Source organism: Acipenser ruthenus, chromosome 31 (assembly GCF_902713425.1).
Source record: "Acipenser ruthenus chromosome 31, fAciRut3.2 maternal haplotype, whole genome shotgun sequence".
NCBI lineage: Eukaryota > Metazoa > Chordata > Actinopteri > Acipenseriformes > Acipenseridae > Acipenser > Acipenser ruthenus.
Genome location: NC_081219.1, coordinates 15,380,979 through 15,398,022, shown reverse-complemented (window position 1 = coordinate 15,398,022; position 17,044 = coordinate 15,380,979). Strand labels below are relative to the sequence as shown.

At 52.1% G+C, this 17,044-nt stretch overlaps 4 protein-coding genes across 7 annotated transcripts in view; 3 read left to right on the top strand and 1 right to left on the bottom strand.

The window, feature by feature from the left end:
- Positions 1-1,426: 1,426 nt before the first annotated feature.
- Positions 1,427-5,244, top strand: LOC117396928 (zinc finger MYND domain-containing protein 19). Its single transcript, XM_059005630.1, has 6 exons — positions 1,427-1,658; positions 3,056-3,115; positions 3,572-3,678; positions 3,938-4,078; positions 4,593-4,773; positions 5,077-5,244. Exons 1-6 carry the CDS (start codon positions 1,608-1,610, stop codon positions 5,218-5,220), a joined length of 684 nt encoding a protein of 227 aa, XP_058861613.1. The 5' UTR covers positions 1,427-1,607; the 3' UTR covers positions 5,221-5,244.
- Positions 5,245-7,731: 2,487 nt separating this feature from the next.
- On the top strand, positions 7,732-12,701 carry LOC131702923 (diphthine methyltransferase-like). Of its 2 annotated transcripts, none has more exons than XM_059005602.1 (10): positions 7,732-7,857; positions 9,180-9,410; positions 9,685-9,818; positions 9,950-10,037; positions 10,152-10,246; positions 10,429-10,598; positions 10,682-10,754; positions 11,164-11,229; positions 11,505-11,677; positions 11,943-12,701. In XM_059005602.1, exons 2-10 carry the CDS (start codon positions 9,270-9,272, stop codon positions 12,458-12,460), a joined length of 1,458 nt encoding a protein of 485 aa, XP_058861585.1. In that variant the 5' UTR covers positions 7,732-7,857; positions 9,180-9,269; the 3' UTR covers positions 12,461-12,701. The 2 variants fall into 2 exon arrangements, with proteins under 2 accessions (XP_058861585.1, XP_058861584.1); XM_059005601.1 differs by having other exon boundaries at positions 9,158-9,410.
- Positions 12,702-13,226: 525 nt separating this feature from the next.
- LOC117962303 (large ribosomal subunit protein mL41-like) lies at positions 13,227-14,508 on the bottom strand. Of its 3 annotated transcripts, none has more exons than XM_034909096.2 (2): positions 14,442-14,508; positions 13,227-13,992 (listed from the first exon to the last, which is right to left on the bottom strand). In XM_034909096.2, the coding sequence occupies exon 2, from the start codon at positions 13,951-13,953 to the stop codon at positions 13,543-13,545; it is 411 nt and encodes a 136-aa protein (XP_034764987.1). In that variant the 5' UTR covers positions 13,954-13,992; positions 14,442-14,508; the 3' UTR covers positions 13,227-13,542. The 3 variants fall into 3 exon arrangements, with proteins under 3 accessions (XP_034764987.1, XP_034764988.1, XP_033851182.1); XM_034909097.2 differs by having other exon boundaries at positions 14,365-14,490; XM_033995291.3 differs by lacking the exon at positions 14,442-14,508 and adding an exon at positions 14,262-14,425.
- Positions 14,509-14,526: 18 nt separating this feature from the next.
- LOC117396926 (patatin-like phospholipase domain-containing protein 7) overlaps positions 14,527-17,044 on the top strand; it is a 28,509-nt gene continuing 25,991 nt past the window's right edge. Inside the window, exons 1-4 of the mRNA XM_059005599.1 lie at positions 14,527-14,710; positions 16,211-16,248; positions 16,466-16,540; positions 16,706-16,793. Coding sequence (XP_058861582.1) covers positions 16,213-16,248; positions 16,466-16,540; positions 16,706-16,793 — 199 coding nt within the window. The 5' untranslated portion in view covers positions 14,527-14,710; positions 16,211-16,212. The remainder of the gene's footprint in view (positions 14,711-16,210; positions 16,249-16,465; positions 16,541-16,705; positions 16,794-17,044) is intronic.

The window sequence follows — 17,044 nt, the reverse complement described above, 5'->3', positions numbered from 1 at the left end:
ATTATATATATATATATATATATATATATATATATATATATATATATATATATATATATTGCAAAACCGCCCCTTTGTTTGGAGAGAGCGGTGCCTGTGTCCTGTGCCCGTCCCGTCTATTATTATTATTATTATTATTATTATTATTATTATTATTATTATTATTAAGAGCCACAGGAAAAACATCTCCACACACACTTTCTGTGGGATTGGTAACTCCAGCATTACACTCGGCGCTTGAGCAGCAAAGGGGAGCAAACACACAAGAAAAATAACCATTCAGTGACCCCCCCCCCCCCCCCCTCCCCTTCTTTCCACAATACCCGTATTGGAAAGGGAGAGTGTTTACCGTCCTAGGGTTCAAAATTATTACGGGGTTGCTGTGATGAACTCAGATGTGAGGCATCAGTGAGCCAGTTTTCAGGGCAGTCCTCGCTGTTGAAATGCTGTAAACGTGTCTTGTGTGTGTCCCTGCAGTGTCTGTGTGCTCGGCTGAAAGCTCCTGCGGTCTTGTCCCCTCCTCTGCAAACCATATTAAACACCCAGGAGGCTCCCTGACTTCACCGACCGGAGGCAAGGAGGACTAAACCAGCGTTTATGACTCCTGGATACTCTGAGTACTTTGTCAGAGTTTTTAGATCATTGAATAAACGGTATCATTATTTATGAGGCACTGTTAAATTGAACTAAACCATAATAAATGCAGTACACATGTATTTATTTTTAAATGCAGCAGCTGCCCTATGTTTGTTTGTTGATTTGTTAAAAAATAAAGTTTTAGTTTGGATTTTCATTTCAATCTCAATGCATTAATAATCGTGCTACATCACGTGGTACAGCATTTCTCTGAAGATCTTTTCTGTAAATCGAGATCCCTTCACAATCCTCACGTTAGCTCTCCGCTGTTTCCACTGCAGGGGAGGAGAGTGCGTGTGCGGATGGGGGAGGAGTCGAGTGAAGGCGGGGCTTATGGTAAGGCATGTTCTATTGGCTATTGCAGTAAGCCATCACTGTCACAAGGCAGGGTTCATATTTTTTAAAGATCATGAGAAGACTTTGTGAAAGTACTACGGCGCTCACTACAGAGCCCGTCCCCTTTATTTAGCTATTTAAAAATATGCCCCCCTGTCCCCCCCCCCTCCCCGATCTGGCAACCCTGCTCATCCGCTTTGAATTCCAGCGGCCGAAGCTTCCCAGGAGCTCTGACGATTTCGCGCGAAATGTACGTCATCGTTATCGAACGGAGTGACGATTCTGGTTAAGCTGGGCAGGGTTTCCCAGAGAACCCCCACGGTGATTGGCTGGATCCGTCGAACTCGCTCGTCACGGGGTGTGTGTCACTGCTTCGTTTTTAATGATGTCATGGCCAGGTTGGCCTCGGGGATTGGCTGGCTGTGCCCTGTCTCGCCGCTGATTGGTCGGAGTGGCGGCGGGTTGGCTGCGGGACCCTCCTCCTCTTCTTTCCGGCTTGTGGCGGTGTGTCGGGTGTGCGAGCTGACCCGACCCGAACTGGCAGGCAGCACCCCGATAGGGACAGAGGGGGGCGGCCGATAACTGTCAAATAACGATATCTGCGGGTTTGACTGTGTTTGGTGTTCGCCGGCTCCATGTCGGATTTCAAGCTGGGAATCGTCCGGCTCGGCCGGGTCGCCGGCAAGGTGAGGAGCGGCGTGGTGCGGGGCTTGGGTACTTCAGACCAGGGTTACCATGTGGGGCTGTCGCCGGGGAGGAAAGAGACAACGAGGCGGATATGTGATGATCCAAAAAAAAAAAAGATAGAGAGCTAGATATGTGTATGTGACAGATGCGTGTAGAAAAAACGAATGTGTTTCCAATGCAAATATCGTACCTCGCTGTCCTGGATAGAGAGATCGGCGTATTAAAACAGCGGGCCAGCAGCACAGCCGCCAGCAGGCGTGTTGAATGTAGAGATGAACACACTAGCGAGGCGAGAGGAGGAAGCACCAGTTCCGACGAAATCATAAAACGTTTTCAATTAAAACAACACACAAGGCGGCGCGTTCACCCCGCTGTTCCAGAGATGGTTGTTATATTCAGCGTACGTGCAGCGATGACGTGTGCTGGCGTTTTAATTCTTCACATTGTTAATATGAAGGGGAAGGGAGCCGGTAGTCTGTCTAGTCAGTCAGTCTGCCATGTGATCGTGAGGCGAGGAACGGCAAACCGCCATTTGATTTGATTTCATTTCATTTAAACCCGTCTGTATTGCGCGTCGTGGTGCCGGGGAGGGCTGCTTTTGTTTTGATTTCCCTGAGATTTCGAAGCGTCTTGTGTGGTTTTACACGTACAGAATAGGGGTGTGTGTGTTTCTGTCTGTGTGTGTGTCTGTCTGTCTGTGTGTGTGTGTGTCTGTCTGTCTCTGTGTGTGTGTGTGTCTATCTCTGTCTGTCTGTCTGTCTATCTCTATCTCTGTCTGTGTGTCTGTCTCTGGCTGTCTCTATCTCTGTGTCTCTGTCCCTGTCCCTCTGTCTCTGTGTGTCTGTCCCTCTGTCTCTGTCCCTCTGTCTCTGTCCCTCTGTCCCTGTCCCTCTGTCTCTCTGTGTTGCTGTTGGTAATTGCATTTGAATATAATGAAGCAGGGATCTCGATCACATTCCACACGTTGACTGCTCAGCGATGGCAACTTTATTCTCTTTTCAATCACATCTTTATTGTTCTCTCTTAAAGCTTACATTCCAGTGATCCCGTTCCTGTAATATCTGTTCATGTAAGAGAATTAAAACCGCGTGCGCTGAACCCATTGTGTTGAAGTGTGGGATTAGCAGTGCGGGGGTCCCCTCCCTGTGGCCCTGCACAGGTTCTTGAGAGTGGAGTTCAGCTGTTCTGCGTGTGGTTTCTGTACGAGCTCCACACAGTCCTCTCAGCTCCACTGTGGCCTGTGTGTTCAGTGACGCCTGCCATGCATGGCACGGGCTGAAGGGAGGCTCCATTTCTCGCCTTTCTCAAATCGCTTTTTGACTTTCTTTCTTTCTTTCTTTCTTTTTTTCTTTCTTTCTTTCCTTCCATGTAATAATGTCTATTTCTCCTCCCCCAGACTAAATACACGCTGATAGATGAACAGGACATTCCTCTTGTTGAGAACTTTGCATTCGAGGTAAGCCTGCCTCTCATGCATGTCTGTTTCCACCAGGCGCATCCCCACTGTGCGTCCGGAGCGGGCTGTGTTATTAGTGAAACCGGTAATACAGGCAGGAGTAAGACTCACTGTTGCAGCACCTGTTGGGAGACTTTTTACTGGCATGGCACGGAAAGCCCACAGGAAACGTGATTGTGTTGCAGCAGCAGGTTGAATCGATTTTGAATTGGGATTCTGTGGTTTGCATGTGTTCTTGTACAGAAGACTCCCGTTTCCTGGCAGTTTCACCCAGTCCAGGTTTTACCAGGAGCTTGGTTAGCCACAGTGTACAGGTAACAAGCTCAGGGGTGCCTTGCTAAACTGGCAGTAAAACCCGTGCTGGATTGAAGTGCTGTGCAGCGGGAGTCGCATTCCCAGTTTGTGATGTGACAGTACATGCTCAGGGGTGTTGTGTGTGTCTCGTTGGGTCTGCAGGCCCGCATGGAGGTGGACGCAGACGGGAACGGGGCAAAGATCTTCGCCTACGCCTTCGATATCAGCAAGGGGAGGTGGGCCGGACGCCCGCTGCACCACCTGCTCTGGTGAGAGCCTGACTGGAGCTGCTGCTGCTTCCCAGGGAAACAGTCCTGCTGCACAGCAGTGTCACCCAGTCCAGGTTTTACTACGGGCTTGATCAGCCCCAGTGTGTCTCATTATTAAACTGGGAGTGAATCTGCTGTGCAATGGGAGTCGTGTTTCCATCCCTGCATCGCGCGAGTCGTGCCTGAGAGTCTGCCTGAGGTGTGTCTTGAGGAGTGGCTTGTGTTGACGCTGTCTGTGTGTCTGTGTGTCTGTCCTCAGGGAGAAGCACAGGGGAGGCATCGCCCCCAGTTTCCAGGTGGTCCACATGAACTCTGTGACGGTGGATAACAGACTGGACAACCTGCGCCTCGTCCCTGCGGGCTGGAAGACGAAGCCGGAGGACGTGTCGAGCAAACAGAGGTGTGTATGTGTGTGTCAGTGTGTAGTGTTGTGTGTGTGTGTTGTGTGTAGTGTGTGTGTTGTGTGTGTCAGAGTGTGTGTGTGTTGTATTGTGTAAGTTTGGGTGTCCTTGTCTCTCTGTCTCCCCTGTCTCTGGTTGTGTTGTGTTGTGTCAGTGTGGGTGTCCTTGTCTCTCTGTCTCTCTGTCTCTGGTTGTGGAGGGGTGTGTGTGGGTGTCCTTGTCTCTGTCTCTCCTGTCTCTGGTTGTGTTGTGTTGTGTCAGTGTGGGTGTCCTTGTCTCTATGTCTCTCTGTCTCTGGTTGTGGAGGTGTGTGTGTTTGTGTGTCTCTCTCTGTCTCTGGTTGTGGAGGGGTGTGTGTGTGTGTGTGTGTGTCTCTCTCTGTCTCTCTGTCTCTGGTTGTGGAGGTGTGTGTGTGTGTGTGTGTGTGTGTGTGTCTCTCTCTGTCTCTCTGTCTCTGGTTGTGGAGGTGTGTGTGTGTGGTTGTCTCTGACCCCCGCGTCTCTCTCTCTCCAGGGAGCAGAGCCTGTACTGGCTGGCGATCCAGCAGGTACCAGCAGACCCGGTAGAGGAGCAGTACCTGGAGCTGAGCCGCACGCGCTACTACAACGCCAATGGAGAGGTGATAGAGGAGGAGGAGTGCGCCTGCAGCTACTATGAGTGCCACTACCCACCCTGCAACATGATTGAGAACAGAGTGAGTCCTACACACTGACTGCACTGTGAGAGGAGGAGCAGGAGTCCTGATTCACTCGCTGCACCGCGTGACTGACGACCCCCCCTCTCCCTCTCCCTCTCCGTCTCCCTCTCCCTCTCCCTCTCCCTCTCTCTCCCTCTCTCTCCCTCTCTCTCTCCCTCTCCCCCTCCCTCTCCCCCTCCCTCTCCGTCTCCCTCTCCGTCTCCCTCTCCCCCTCTCCGTCTCCCTCTCCGTCTCCCTCTCCCTCTCTCCCTCCCTCTCCGTCTCCCTCTCTCCCTCTCCGTCTCTCTCCCACCCCTGCAGCTCCGGGAGTTCAACATCTGTGGCCGCTGCCAGGTGGCACGGTACTGCGGCTCCCAGTGCCAGCAGAAGGACTGGCCGGCCCACAAGAAGCAGTGCCGGGAGCGGAAGAGAGCGCCCCATCTGGACATGGAGCCGGAGCGGTGATGCACCTGGAGAGAGAGGGGGGGAGGAGAGCTGGAGGGGAGGGGGGTCGGGGGTCGGGGGTGGATGTAGAGTTCCGTCTGCAGGTTTTTTTTTGTTTTTTTTTACTGTGATGACGAGAGCGGACTTGCACAGTGCAGGTTTGTGTGTCTCTCTTTGTGTTTCCTCCTGCACAGTGATACCGGGCTGCACGCACAGAGCAGAGACACTCCCTGGAACTCTGAGCAGATATTCACAGACACGTGGATCAGCGGAGCAAGCAGGCCGCGCGCGTCTCGTCTCCGTCTGATCAGCCTGTCTTCCGATGGATGGTCCCTCCTGTCCAGTGCGGTGCGTTGCTCTGTGCTCCTGTGTGTGGAGGCTCAGCCAGTCCCTCGCTCTCAGCACACTGGATCTTGTGCCCGTCTTGGTGCGGTTCTGGTGGTGCTGCTGGAAAGGGACAGCGCTGTTTTTGTCAGATGGAAACGCAGCTCAGATTGAAGGCTGGAGCGGCTCAGACTGCTGTGCAGCGGAAACCTTCATTCCAAACAACTTCAGTTTGATTATTTTTTTTTTAGTTTGAACAATGACGATGTGGACCGGATCACTAAAGTCCCCTTCAGCACTGAAAAAAGAACCCAACAAATCGCCTTTTTTTTTTTTTTTTTTTTTTGGAAAAAAAACTGCAGAACTTTTGTAGACTTTCCGAGCAGGGTCTGTGAGAGAAGATTGGGGCGGGGCGGGGCGGGGCGGACAGTGGATTGGGGGGGGGGGGGGGGGGGCTCTTCCTGTTCCTTATCTTTTTTTGTAAAATATTGTTCACGCATACAAAGAAAATTGGCATTAGTGGCGAGGGTTTGACTCGCTTCCGACGGGAATCCCTCGACAGTATTTATATGTTAATATATATTTTGTAATTTCATGTACAGTGTGTTTGTTTTCATGTTAACAGTATGTCCAGTTCGGGGAGGATAAACACATGATAAAGGGAGGAGTGGGAATCCCACCAGAAATCATCTACTTTGAAGAAAAAGCAGCGATTGTGTTTGTGAGGAGCAGAGGATGTTAGACAGGAGATCTCTTACTGTATCACCCCCACGCACGCACGCACGCACGCACGCACGCACACACACTGCACAGATCGGGGGGGTGCGTTCATCTGTGGAATCTGTAACGGTTCCTTTCTTACATGATCAATCCTCCGCCCTCGCAAGCACATGATTAAACCGGCTCTCCTGATTGGTTCAGAGATCTCAGTCCTGCGCGATGACACTCCGCCCACACTGTGCTGTTGAACCCAGACGCTGTGTAGTCTTGTATTTACCAGATCAGTAACACTGACGAGAGGGGCCTCTCTCCGGAGAACGCCAGCAGAGTGTGACTGAAAGACAGGAGGCATCGATCAGCCTGATCCGTCACTTCTAATACTGACTCTGTAAGCATCCACTACAGCCCCGAGGTGCACCGCTTGAGAAATAAGTTCAAATTGAAAATGGATCTCTTTTTTTGGTTTTGTTTTGCTCTGCGATGTAGCGGGTTTGAGCTGGATTTTAATTTCTGAGCACGCCGGCTGTGTATTAAAACTGCATTTTAACAGCTGTTTGGCTTTCCATTTTATGTCCAAGACCATCCTTTGAGAAGTCCGAAAAGCTTCAGCTAGTTAATAATCACATAGACTGTGAGAGGAGAGAAAGGTGCGTCTCTTCGGTGTGATGCTGAGTGCTGTGGTTTGCTTGGCGCTGGATCCCCGGTTCCAGCGTGTGTCTCGTTCGCAGGGGGCTCCTGCTCAAGCCTGTGATCCGGGCAGCCCTGAGTGAAGCGGAGCTCAGCTCAAAGACTTGTTTTTCTGAAGTGTGTTGAATTGAATTTGCACTTGACTCTGAATGCTTCGCAAGTCTGGTCCACAGGGTGCTTGTGTTGCCTGCAGGAAAGCCTCTCATGGGTGAGTGAAGGGGTGGGACCTCAAACCTGGTGCTATGGGCGCTGTGTCCCGCCTGTAACAGAGAAGTGGCTTGTGATTCTTCTTGTGTAATATAATAGAAATGTACAGACACTCGCAGACAGAACTGAATAAAATGTGTTCACTTTGATTCTGCTGCCTGGCTCTTTATTCCGTGTGCGTTTGCATGGGAAGAATCCTGGGGTTCCGGGGGATTTTAAAGGGACTCTTTATTAAAGGTCTGCATTCCCGGCTGCTGGTCCTTGTCCTGCCGCTCGCTCCTCTCTTTAAGATCCCGGCTCTCCATCCAGAGCTGTTACACACGTGACGGTGCTTTTAAACACAGTGAAAGAAACTCGGCCAGTTCAGTGACAAACGTTGTTTTTTGCTGAGGCGTTGAAAGAGAAACGGTTGTCATTGAATTGAATGAAGTTTCATAACCGAATGCTGGCCAGTCCTGTCCCAGCTGCCTGATTCATGGGGTCGTGTCACTGTACTGTGGCCTGTAGTGCTTCAGGATGACCACCAGAGGGCAGGTGAGTGCCTCCATGCAGCATAAGTACCGTCAGAATGAATACACCCGCACGCATGCGTGAGTTTTAATCAGATGACGTGTTGGTTTTGGGGTGGGTGGGCTGGATCGCTGACCCGGACGTGCTCCTGCACAGTGCGAGTCCCGGCAGAGTTCACAGCAGCGCTGGGGAGTGTGTGAGGTGCAGCACGTGAGTACGATCAGAAGGCAGGTCTCTTATAATTCAGACAGAGCACGCTGGGTGTGTATTCTGTGATGCACAGTAAAGAACACGCATTCACAAGGCAGGTCCCTTATAATTCAGACAGAGCACGCTGGGTGTGTATTCTGTGATGCACAGTAAAGAACACGCATTCACAAGGCAGGTCTCTTATAATTCAGACAGAGCACGCTGGGTGTGTATTCTGTGATGCACAGTAAAGAACACGCATTCACAAGGCAGGTCTCTTATAATTCAGACAGAGCACGCTGGGTGTGTATTCTGTGATGCACAGTAAAGAACACGCATTCACAAGGCAGGTCTCTTATAATTCAGACAGAGCACGCTGGGTGTGTATTCTGTGATGCACAGTAAAGAACACGCATTCACAAGGCAGGTCTCTTATAATTCAGACAGAGCACGCTGGGTGTGTATTCTGTGATGCACAGTAAAGAACACGCATTCACAAGGCAGGTCTCTTATAATTCAGACAGAGCACGCTGGGTGTGTATTCTGTGATGCACAGTAAAGAACACGCATTCACAAGGCAGGTCTCTTATAATTCAGACAGAGCACGCTGGGTGTGTATTCTGTGATGCACAGTAAAGAACACGCATTCACAAGGCAGGTCCCTTATAATTCAGACAGAGCACGCTGGGTGTGTATTCTGTGATGCACAGTAAAGAACACGCATTCACAAGGCAGGTCCCTTATAATTCAGACAGAGCACGCTGGGTGTGTATTCTGTGCTTCACAGTAAAGAACACGCATTGCACGGTACAGGCAGCACACTTTGAACTGAAATTTTTTCTCCAGAGTGAGTCTGACTTTGCATCGACAGCTGGTTCTGTGCTTGAAAGCTAGTGTCCTCCATACCAAAGAAATGAAAGACTTATTTTTTCTTTTCATTATTTCAAAGTCGTGCGCTCTGTTCTCGCTTTTGTAGCGCAGGTATTTATTAATGCGGTTACAGTTTGCACATGAAGTAGCGCCGTGGTCAAAACCGAACGTTATTCCGATTTACAAGAAAGTAAAAACCACTTCAAAAACATTCCAATGATTTCATTAATGATATAAAAGCCGAGCGGAACAGCGCGATATGAACGAGTGTGTGTGTGAGTGTGTATGTGTGTAGATACAGATATAGATATATAGATATATGGATTAGACGTAGGGAGTTCGGGGACGTGGTTGTTACCCAGCCTGTATATCTCCAGATGTTTTTATCTTGTTAATGAAGCACATTGCTTAGACTCCATTATATGTAACCTTCACCTCCGCAATGCTGCAGTGGTGTGTGTGTGATTTCACAGAGAGAGGTGCTCTGGGTCTGTGTGACCTCGTGTGCCAGCCAGCCAGCCCTCGTTGCAGTTGGACCAGCATGCCGCTTGCTCCCCGTCGCCATGGCAGCCCGCTCTCGCACCCGGACCCTGCAGGTGGTGGACACGGAGTTCAGTGCGGACGCTGTGGAGTGGTGCCCTGTGCCTGGCTGGCACTCCCTCCTCGCCTGCGGCACCTACCAGCTGCAGAGACCCGCTGACAAGGTGAGCTCCTCGTGAAGCACAGCTCCTTCTGTGGGGTCTCAGGATTCAGGAGACCTGGGCTGAGGCAGCGTTGCTGGATCAACCCCCGAGTCTCCCTGGCTGGTGTGCCGTGCAGGGGCCTGAACCCTCGTCTCCCCGATCTCAGAGCTCACTACAGTAAAGTCCGGCTGCATGGCGCTGTGATGCGCTCCAGGTTTTGTTTCCTGTGCTACAGATTCACTCTGTTTTGAGCGGTATGCTGTCATCCTTCACCTCGCTCTCTTCTGTCTCCCAGGCTGGGGGGGAGTCTGAGCCCCCCCTCCGAGTGGGCCGGCTCTACCTGTACCGATTCAGCACAGAGGAGGGGTGCTCTGCCCCCCTGATGGAGCTGCAGAGGGCCGACGCCCCTGCCATCCTGGATATGAAGTGGTGAGGGACTGGCAGAGCACTGATCTATCGGCAGTGCTGTGGTGCTGTTGAGAGGATCGTGAATCACATCCCAGGAGCCGCCTCTCGTTTCATTTTCTGATGCTCCTCTTCTCTGCCCTTTCCTTTCCCAGGTGCCACGTGCCGGTGTCAGAGCGCCCTCTCCTGGGCATCGCGAACGCCAGGGGAGCGCTGGAGCTGCAGCAGCTGACGGGCAGCGAGGTGAGGCGAGAGGGAGGGGAGGGGGCTGTCCTAAACACCAGAGGGTTTTTGGTTTTGGGTTGGATTTTATCTCCTGGCTCAAGCCCTGCCCTCACCATGTTTTCTCTCCAATAGAAATCTGGCTGTGCTCTGGAGGCGGTCTCCAGCCTGGATCTGGGTCCTGATAGGCTGGCTCTGTCTCTGGACTGGTCCACGGGGCGGGGGGAAAGGTAAGGAAGAAACAGACAGACAGACAGACAGACTGAACTTCACCCCTGCCAAAAGGGACCTCACTCCAAAATACAAAGGCCAAGTGCCTCAGTATGTGTGTGAATAAAACTCAGTATAACTCTGTATATATATCTCTGTATATATAAATCTGTATATATAAATCTGTGTGTCTTCCCTTCAGCTCTGCCTCCTCAGTGAAGGTTGTCTGCAGTGACTCGAAGGGCTGTGTCAGCCTGCTGTCTCTCTGTGGCTCAGCTGCCTCGCTCCACCTGCTCTCCCAGTGGAAGGGACACGAGTTCGAGGCCTGGATCGCAGCCTTTGACTACTGGAACAGTGACGTGCTGTACTCAGGTGACGCTGCCTGACTGCATTGCTAATGGACGAGATCCCCGCGGCTCTCTGTATTAACTCTGTGTGTGTCTCTGTCTGTCCAGGGGGTGATGACTGTCGTCTGAAGGGCTGGGATGTGAGGACGGGCTCCTCGTGCCCAATCTTCACCAGCAGGAGGTGAGCAAAAGTCACAGACCCCTCCAAGCTGACATTACAGGAACCAGCTGTTATTTGTTTATTGAGCAGGCGCCTTTATCCAAGGCGAGTTACAGAGACGAGGGTGTGTGAACTATGCATCAGCTGCAGAGTCACTTACAATTACGTCTCACCCGAAAGACGGAGCACAAGGAGGTTAAGTGACTTGCTCAGGGTCACACAATGAGTTAGTGGCTGAGGTGGGATTTGAACTGGGGACCTCCTGGTTACAAGCCCTTTTCTTTAACCACTGGAACACACAGCCACTGGACCACAAACATGCATGCTGATCCTCTCCACATTGCTGTAGGGAGGTGTTGTGTTGCAGGGCTCTGTCTGTCTTCACTCGCTACGTCTGTGTCTCTGTCTCACTGTGTCTCTGTGTCTCCAGGCACTCGATGGGCGTCTGCAGCATCCAGAGTAACCCTCACAGAGAGCACGTCCTGGCTACTGGGAGGTAGGGAGCTTCACTCATACTGAACACTGCATAATACTGTTCACATGGCCTAGCAGGTTGCAGTGGGGTCATTTCATAAAGCTTGCTATGTTAGATTCGGTTACTTGCTTGTTCATTAAAGTGAAGACCTCTTGCAGTGAGTTCCAGCGTGTTTGTTGATCAGCGTCTCTGAATGGAGTAAGAGCTGGTGATCTGTGGGCTCATGCAGCTTGCTCCTGTGTTAAATGTGCTTGCTGTTTGACCGGAGCCCCTGCCTCCCTCTCCTCCCCTTCTAGCTATGATGAGCACGTGCTCCTGTGGGACTCTCGGCACATGAAGCAGCCGCTGGCCGACACACACGTGCGGGGCGGGGTGTGGAGGCTCAAGTGGCACCCTTCCCATGAGCCTCTGCTGCTGGCGGCCTGCATGCACAACGACTTCCACATCCTGGACTGCAGGGCGGTGCTGGGTAAGAGAGGAGTCAGGCCAGCTCTGCTGGGGTACTTCGATCTGGAAGAGGCGACCGGAATACTAGAATAACGAACGCCCCCTTAACCCCTTAAGACACAAGGGACGTGTGTGTGACGTTCTTATGTGCAACACGGTTTAAAATGTACAGACGGGGTTGGATCCATGTGGTCAGCTTCCTCCTCTCCGCTGTATTTGAACAAGCGCTCGATTGCTCGTGTGCCTCAAGCACTAACACTCCGCCCCTCCCTGTGTGTTTCTTTCAGACGGCAGCTCTGAAGAGAGCGAAATCATCTCCTCGTACATCCTTCACAACTCCCTGGCGTACGGTGCTGATTGGTCGAGGCTGAGCCTGGCTGGCCCCGCCCCTGCGGAGGGGGAAGGGGAGGGGCTGGCTGGCCCCGCCCCTGCGGAAGAGGAAGGGGAGGGGCTGGCTGACCCCACCCCTGCGGAGGGGGAAGGTGAGGGGCTGGCTGGCCCCGCCCCTGTGGAGGGGGAGGGTGAGGGGCTGGCTGGCCCCGCCCCTGCGGAGGGGGAAGGGGAGGGGCTGGCTGGCCCCGCCCCTGCGGAGGGGGAGGGTTACCTGCAGATTCATTACGAGTCCCCGACGGCCAGCTTCGACACGGCTCTGGAAGACGTGCAGGGGCGCTACCGCCCCGAGCCCCTCACCCCAGCCCCGCGCTCCCAGAGCAGCAGCCCCCCCACGGAGAGCAGCCTGCTGGCCACGTGCTCCTTCTACGACCACGTGCTGCATGTGTGGAGGTGGGACTGCAGCCCCGCCTGACCAGCACTGGGGCTGATGAAGATACACATTCCCAGGTCAGGTTTACTGACAGGGGTTACAGAAAGTGCAGCTGGGAGTGAAATATTTCACCTGAACTGAGCCCTGGCTGCAGTTTCAAAGAGATTTTCCAGTCATTTTGTATGAACTCATGTGATTGAAACAATAATAAGACTAATCAAAGTTGTGTGGTGCTGTGTGACCGCCACGTTCAAATTGTCATAATAAAAAGGATCTTAATAAATGCATTGGTATTTGATTTTACAGTGTAGTAAAACACAGGGCACAGTTCCAGGAAGCTCTCATTGCGTTGCAAGGTCCAGAGTGAAGTGTCTGCTTCGTAAAGGGCATGCTGATGTGAACGACTGGTCCTTGTGCTCTGCACTGTACCGGGTGTATTTCCACGGCCGTTTCATGGGTTATTTTGTAAATCTGCGTCTTGGTTAACCCTAACCAATACCCTAGGGGCAACACAGAACCAGGACCAGGGGCACAACTTCAGGGAGACAGACTCCGGACAGAGGGAAGGACACACGTCTTCACACAGAGAGTGATGAGGGGACGGAATGGGCTGCCTGGTTTCATGTACTTGATGCTGAATCACTGGGGTTCGACCTGCCACTAGGAACGGGATGAAGGGCCTGCGCATTTGGAAGTCTTCTCCTGTATGATAATCAGTAATCTATTGGCAATGGTGGTGTTGAGAGGAACCAGCATGTTACGTTTTCTGTTCAGCCCTACATCAGTAAAAAAGAAACAGGACAGGGAAGACTTTTAAAGCAGGTTCACATGTTTAATTGCTATCATATTACACGCCCCACACATTAAACACAACATACTGCACATGTCAGTGTGTGGAGGTGATCCTTCTTCATCAGCACAACAAACCCAAACCCTCCACTGAAATGATTTTTATTTGACAAAACTGAGAAATCCTGGGCTCGATTGAGATAGTTAATCAGTGCGGTTTAACCCGTTGAGGAATTAAGTGAAATGCAGGGCCAGCCTTGTTCCAGTCTGAAGAGGATTGGAATGGCAGTGGGGAGCGGAGTGGAGCAGGTCAGGCCCAGCCTCTGCCCCTCGTGTTACCTCACATAGTTCTTGGGGTACAGCTGGAAAATCTTGCCCTCCTGCGATCTCTCCAAGCCGTATTTCTCCAGGTTGTCCGGGTCGAAGGTCCCTTCCTTGATTTCCTTCTCGATCCGGGGAGCCACGACCTCCGTGAAGAGCTTGTGGGGGGTCTGTGGCTCCTCCGTGCCCGGGGGTGCCCGGTACGAGACGTAGGGCTTCAGCTTGAACCCGGCGTCCAGCCGAGGCACCACCAGCTCCGGCACCATCTCCCGGACCCGCACGAACTTGCCGCTGGAGGTGAGCACGCCGGTCTTCCTGGCGCCGCGGTTCTTGTAGAAGGTGCGGGAGCCGCGCTTGCTGGTCCACTCGGCCATGCGGTCAGCACCCCTGACCAGCCCGCGGGCGAGACCCGACAGCAAACCCATGAGGACAACAGAACTGGGTGCGGGAAAAGAGAGAGGACCCTGCAAGAAAGAGAGAAACACCAGGGATGAGAGTCACAGCGCACACAGACAAGAACACCAGAACTGATCCCAACCCTGATCACAACTCTCACTCTCTCTCTCTCTCTCTCTCTCTCTCTCTCCAGCACAATATAACAGTCAAGTGCTTTACAGAACGGTGCTTTTTATACACATGCAGAGAGGAACTGGAAGCTAAGCCCGCTGCATAGCTATATTATTATTAGCACGCTATCCTGTCGCTATGCATCTCGTTCACTGCATTCACCCACTCGTGCTGCTGCTGCTGCTGCGCCCACACTAAAAGCAAGGGCACCGGTTAATATGGACCAAGTGGGAGCTTTTCAATCGCTTTCCGTACACGTGTAACGTTACCTGCGTCTCAAACAACGTCCGAGTTAAATTTTATTTTACGCTGAAAACGGTTTCAGCCGCCATAAAGCGTCACTAACCTTGTGAAAAATACACCTTATCGGAGTGGCAAGGGAGCGAAAGAGGAGCACCAAAATAAGAACGCGTCTGCTGATTGGTCCGCTCCACTCTCTACCCAATCAGGGCGCAGGACACTTAGAGGAGTTTCAGCCAATGTGCAGAAGTCAACAACAGAGCAGAGATTTTGTAGGAGAGACGAAATCTAAATTTAAAAACTAAAGTTTCGAGGTGAAACTCAGAAATAATCTCTGCGTGTCATTGTTATGAACGCGTAGGGCGGCAGGCACAGGTAACCGGACTTTATTATTGTTCCCCCGCGTTGCAATTCTTAATGGTCGGTTATTTGGGGAGTTCCCGTGGTCTGTGAGTGCAGGTTTTGCACAGCTCAGCTTTTAAAGTTTTTAAAGTACGCACGACATTGCTGTCAGTGAACCACTCGCATGCGTTTGATTAGTGCAACACGGGGAACGGCAGTCAGTCATTCATTTGTGTGCTTTTTTTTAACATGCTTGTAAATACAGCAGTCTCCTCTGTACTAGCTTGTGAAGATAGCGCGTACTTCACATCGTGACTGCTAGACCCTTCACGAACTGCGAATGACATTGAGTCTCGATTTGAACCGTCCCTTGGTCTTAGTGTTCAGTGTACGAGATGCTTCTTGTCCGTGTGCTCTGTCTTAAACGAAGCGGATCATTCTAGCGGCGCTGTTTCAATACAAAACTGTTTTTTCAAACAAATAACAGTATGTTTATTTAAGCCCATCAGCTCTGTTTATTTTAGTTGTAGTCAGCTCCGTTTCAGAAGCACTCTTTCTGAGTGGTAAAGTCTGCCCTACCCTGGGTGGTTGTTGATTGCCCTCCCCTGCCCTTGGTGGTTGTGTAATTCGTCCCTGATTAGCTGCAGCTGTACCAGAGATCTCAGAGATCTGTGCTATGGGAGCTCTGCCTTGAGTACACAGTTTGAGCCAGGCTGTTGTTATGAACGTCGCTGCGTGCTGCCAGAGAAACCAATTCGATCGGGGCACCTTTGGAGTGTCAAAGTAAGATGCGGGAGAAACGTGTGGTACTGTCTCATGCCTCACCAGTCAAGGGTGAAATCAGTTGGTGTAATACCCCACGCGGGGCAGGGCAGGGCAGGGCACTGGTGTAATACCCCACCATCTGCAACGCTGGGCAGGGCAGGGAACTGGTGTAATACCCCACCATCTGCAATGCGGGGCAGGGCACTGGTGTAATACCCCACCATCTGCAACGCAGGGCAGGGCACTGGTGTAATACCCCACCATCTGCAACGCGGGGCAGGGCACTGGTGTAATACCCCACCATCTGCAACGCAGGGCAGGGCACTGGTGTAATACCCCACCATCTGCAACGCAGGGCAGGGCACTGGTGTAATACCCCACCATCTGCAATGCGGGGCTGGGCAGGGCACTGGTGTAATACCCCACCATCTGCAACGCAGGGCAGGGCACTGGTGTAATACCCCACCATCTGCAACGCAGGGCAGGGCACTGGTGTAATACCCCACCATCTGCAACGCGGGACTGGGCAGGGCACTGGTGTAATACCCCACCATCTGCAACGCGGGGCTGGGCAGGGCACTGGTGTAATACCCCACCATCTGCAACGCGGGGCAGGGCAGGGCACTGGTGTAATACCCCACCATCTGCAACGCGGGTCTGGGCAGGGCAGGGCAGGGCTGGGCACTGTGTTGGGAACAGAGGACCCTAGAGGGTAGGGCTTCATTCATTTCTCTGAAGGTGTGTTTTTTTATGTCCCCTCTTTTTCAGCGATGGCAGAAGAGGATGACATCTGGCCCATGTTTGCGGTAAGGTCTCATTTTTGTTGTGCTTTTTTTGCTGTTGTGGTGGCGAGGATGGTTTGAATATGTGGAGGATTGGGGGATCGGGGGAGCAGGGTCTGTACACAAGCCTGCAGCGCTGCTCAAACACTTGCACACGATGGATTCGTTGGTGTTTCCGGACAGGCCGCTGGGTAATGCTGTAATGATCCCAGCTGAGTTTTTGCCTCTTGCTGTGTTGCAGGTGGGCCAGCCCATGGGCATCGATATCAGGGCTCGAGTGCAGCAGTTTGTGGAGGAGAGGATGCAGACCACCATGGTAACACACAGGGAGCTCTGCCCCCTGATAGAGAGAGTCTCTCATAGTAACAGCATGATGCATTCAGGGACAGGCATTTGAAGCCCGTGCGGTTTGTTTAGTGGGAGTGTGTAACTCCCTGTGCTGATGTCTCTCCCCCTCACCACACTCTTGTTCTTCTCACAGTTAACCGGCATCATGATCGGAGCGGCTGTGGCCATCTCACTGATTGGAATCGTGGTGCTGTGTATCTACCGGCGGTTCAAGCAGTCGAGTAAGCGTGCTCCCTGTCTCTCCCCCTCTCTCCCTCTCTCTCTCTCCCCTCTCTCTCCCCCTCTCTCTCTCTCTTCCCCCCTCTCTCCCTCTCTCTCTCTCTCTCTCCCCTCTCTCTCCCCCTCTCTCTCTCTCTTCCCCCCTCTCTCTCTCTCTCTCTCTCTCTCTCTCTCTCTCTCTCTCTCTCTCTCTCTCTCTGTAATTGCTGTTGATTTCTTAACTCTTCTGTTCTGCTCTGTTACGTTGCTGCGT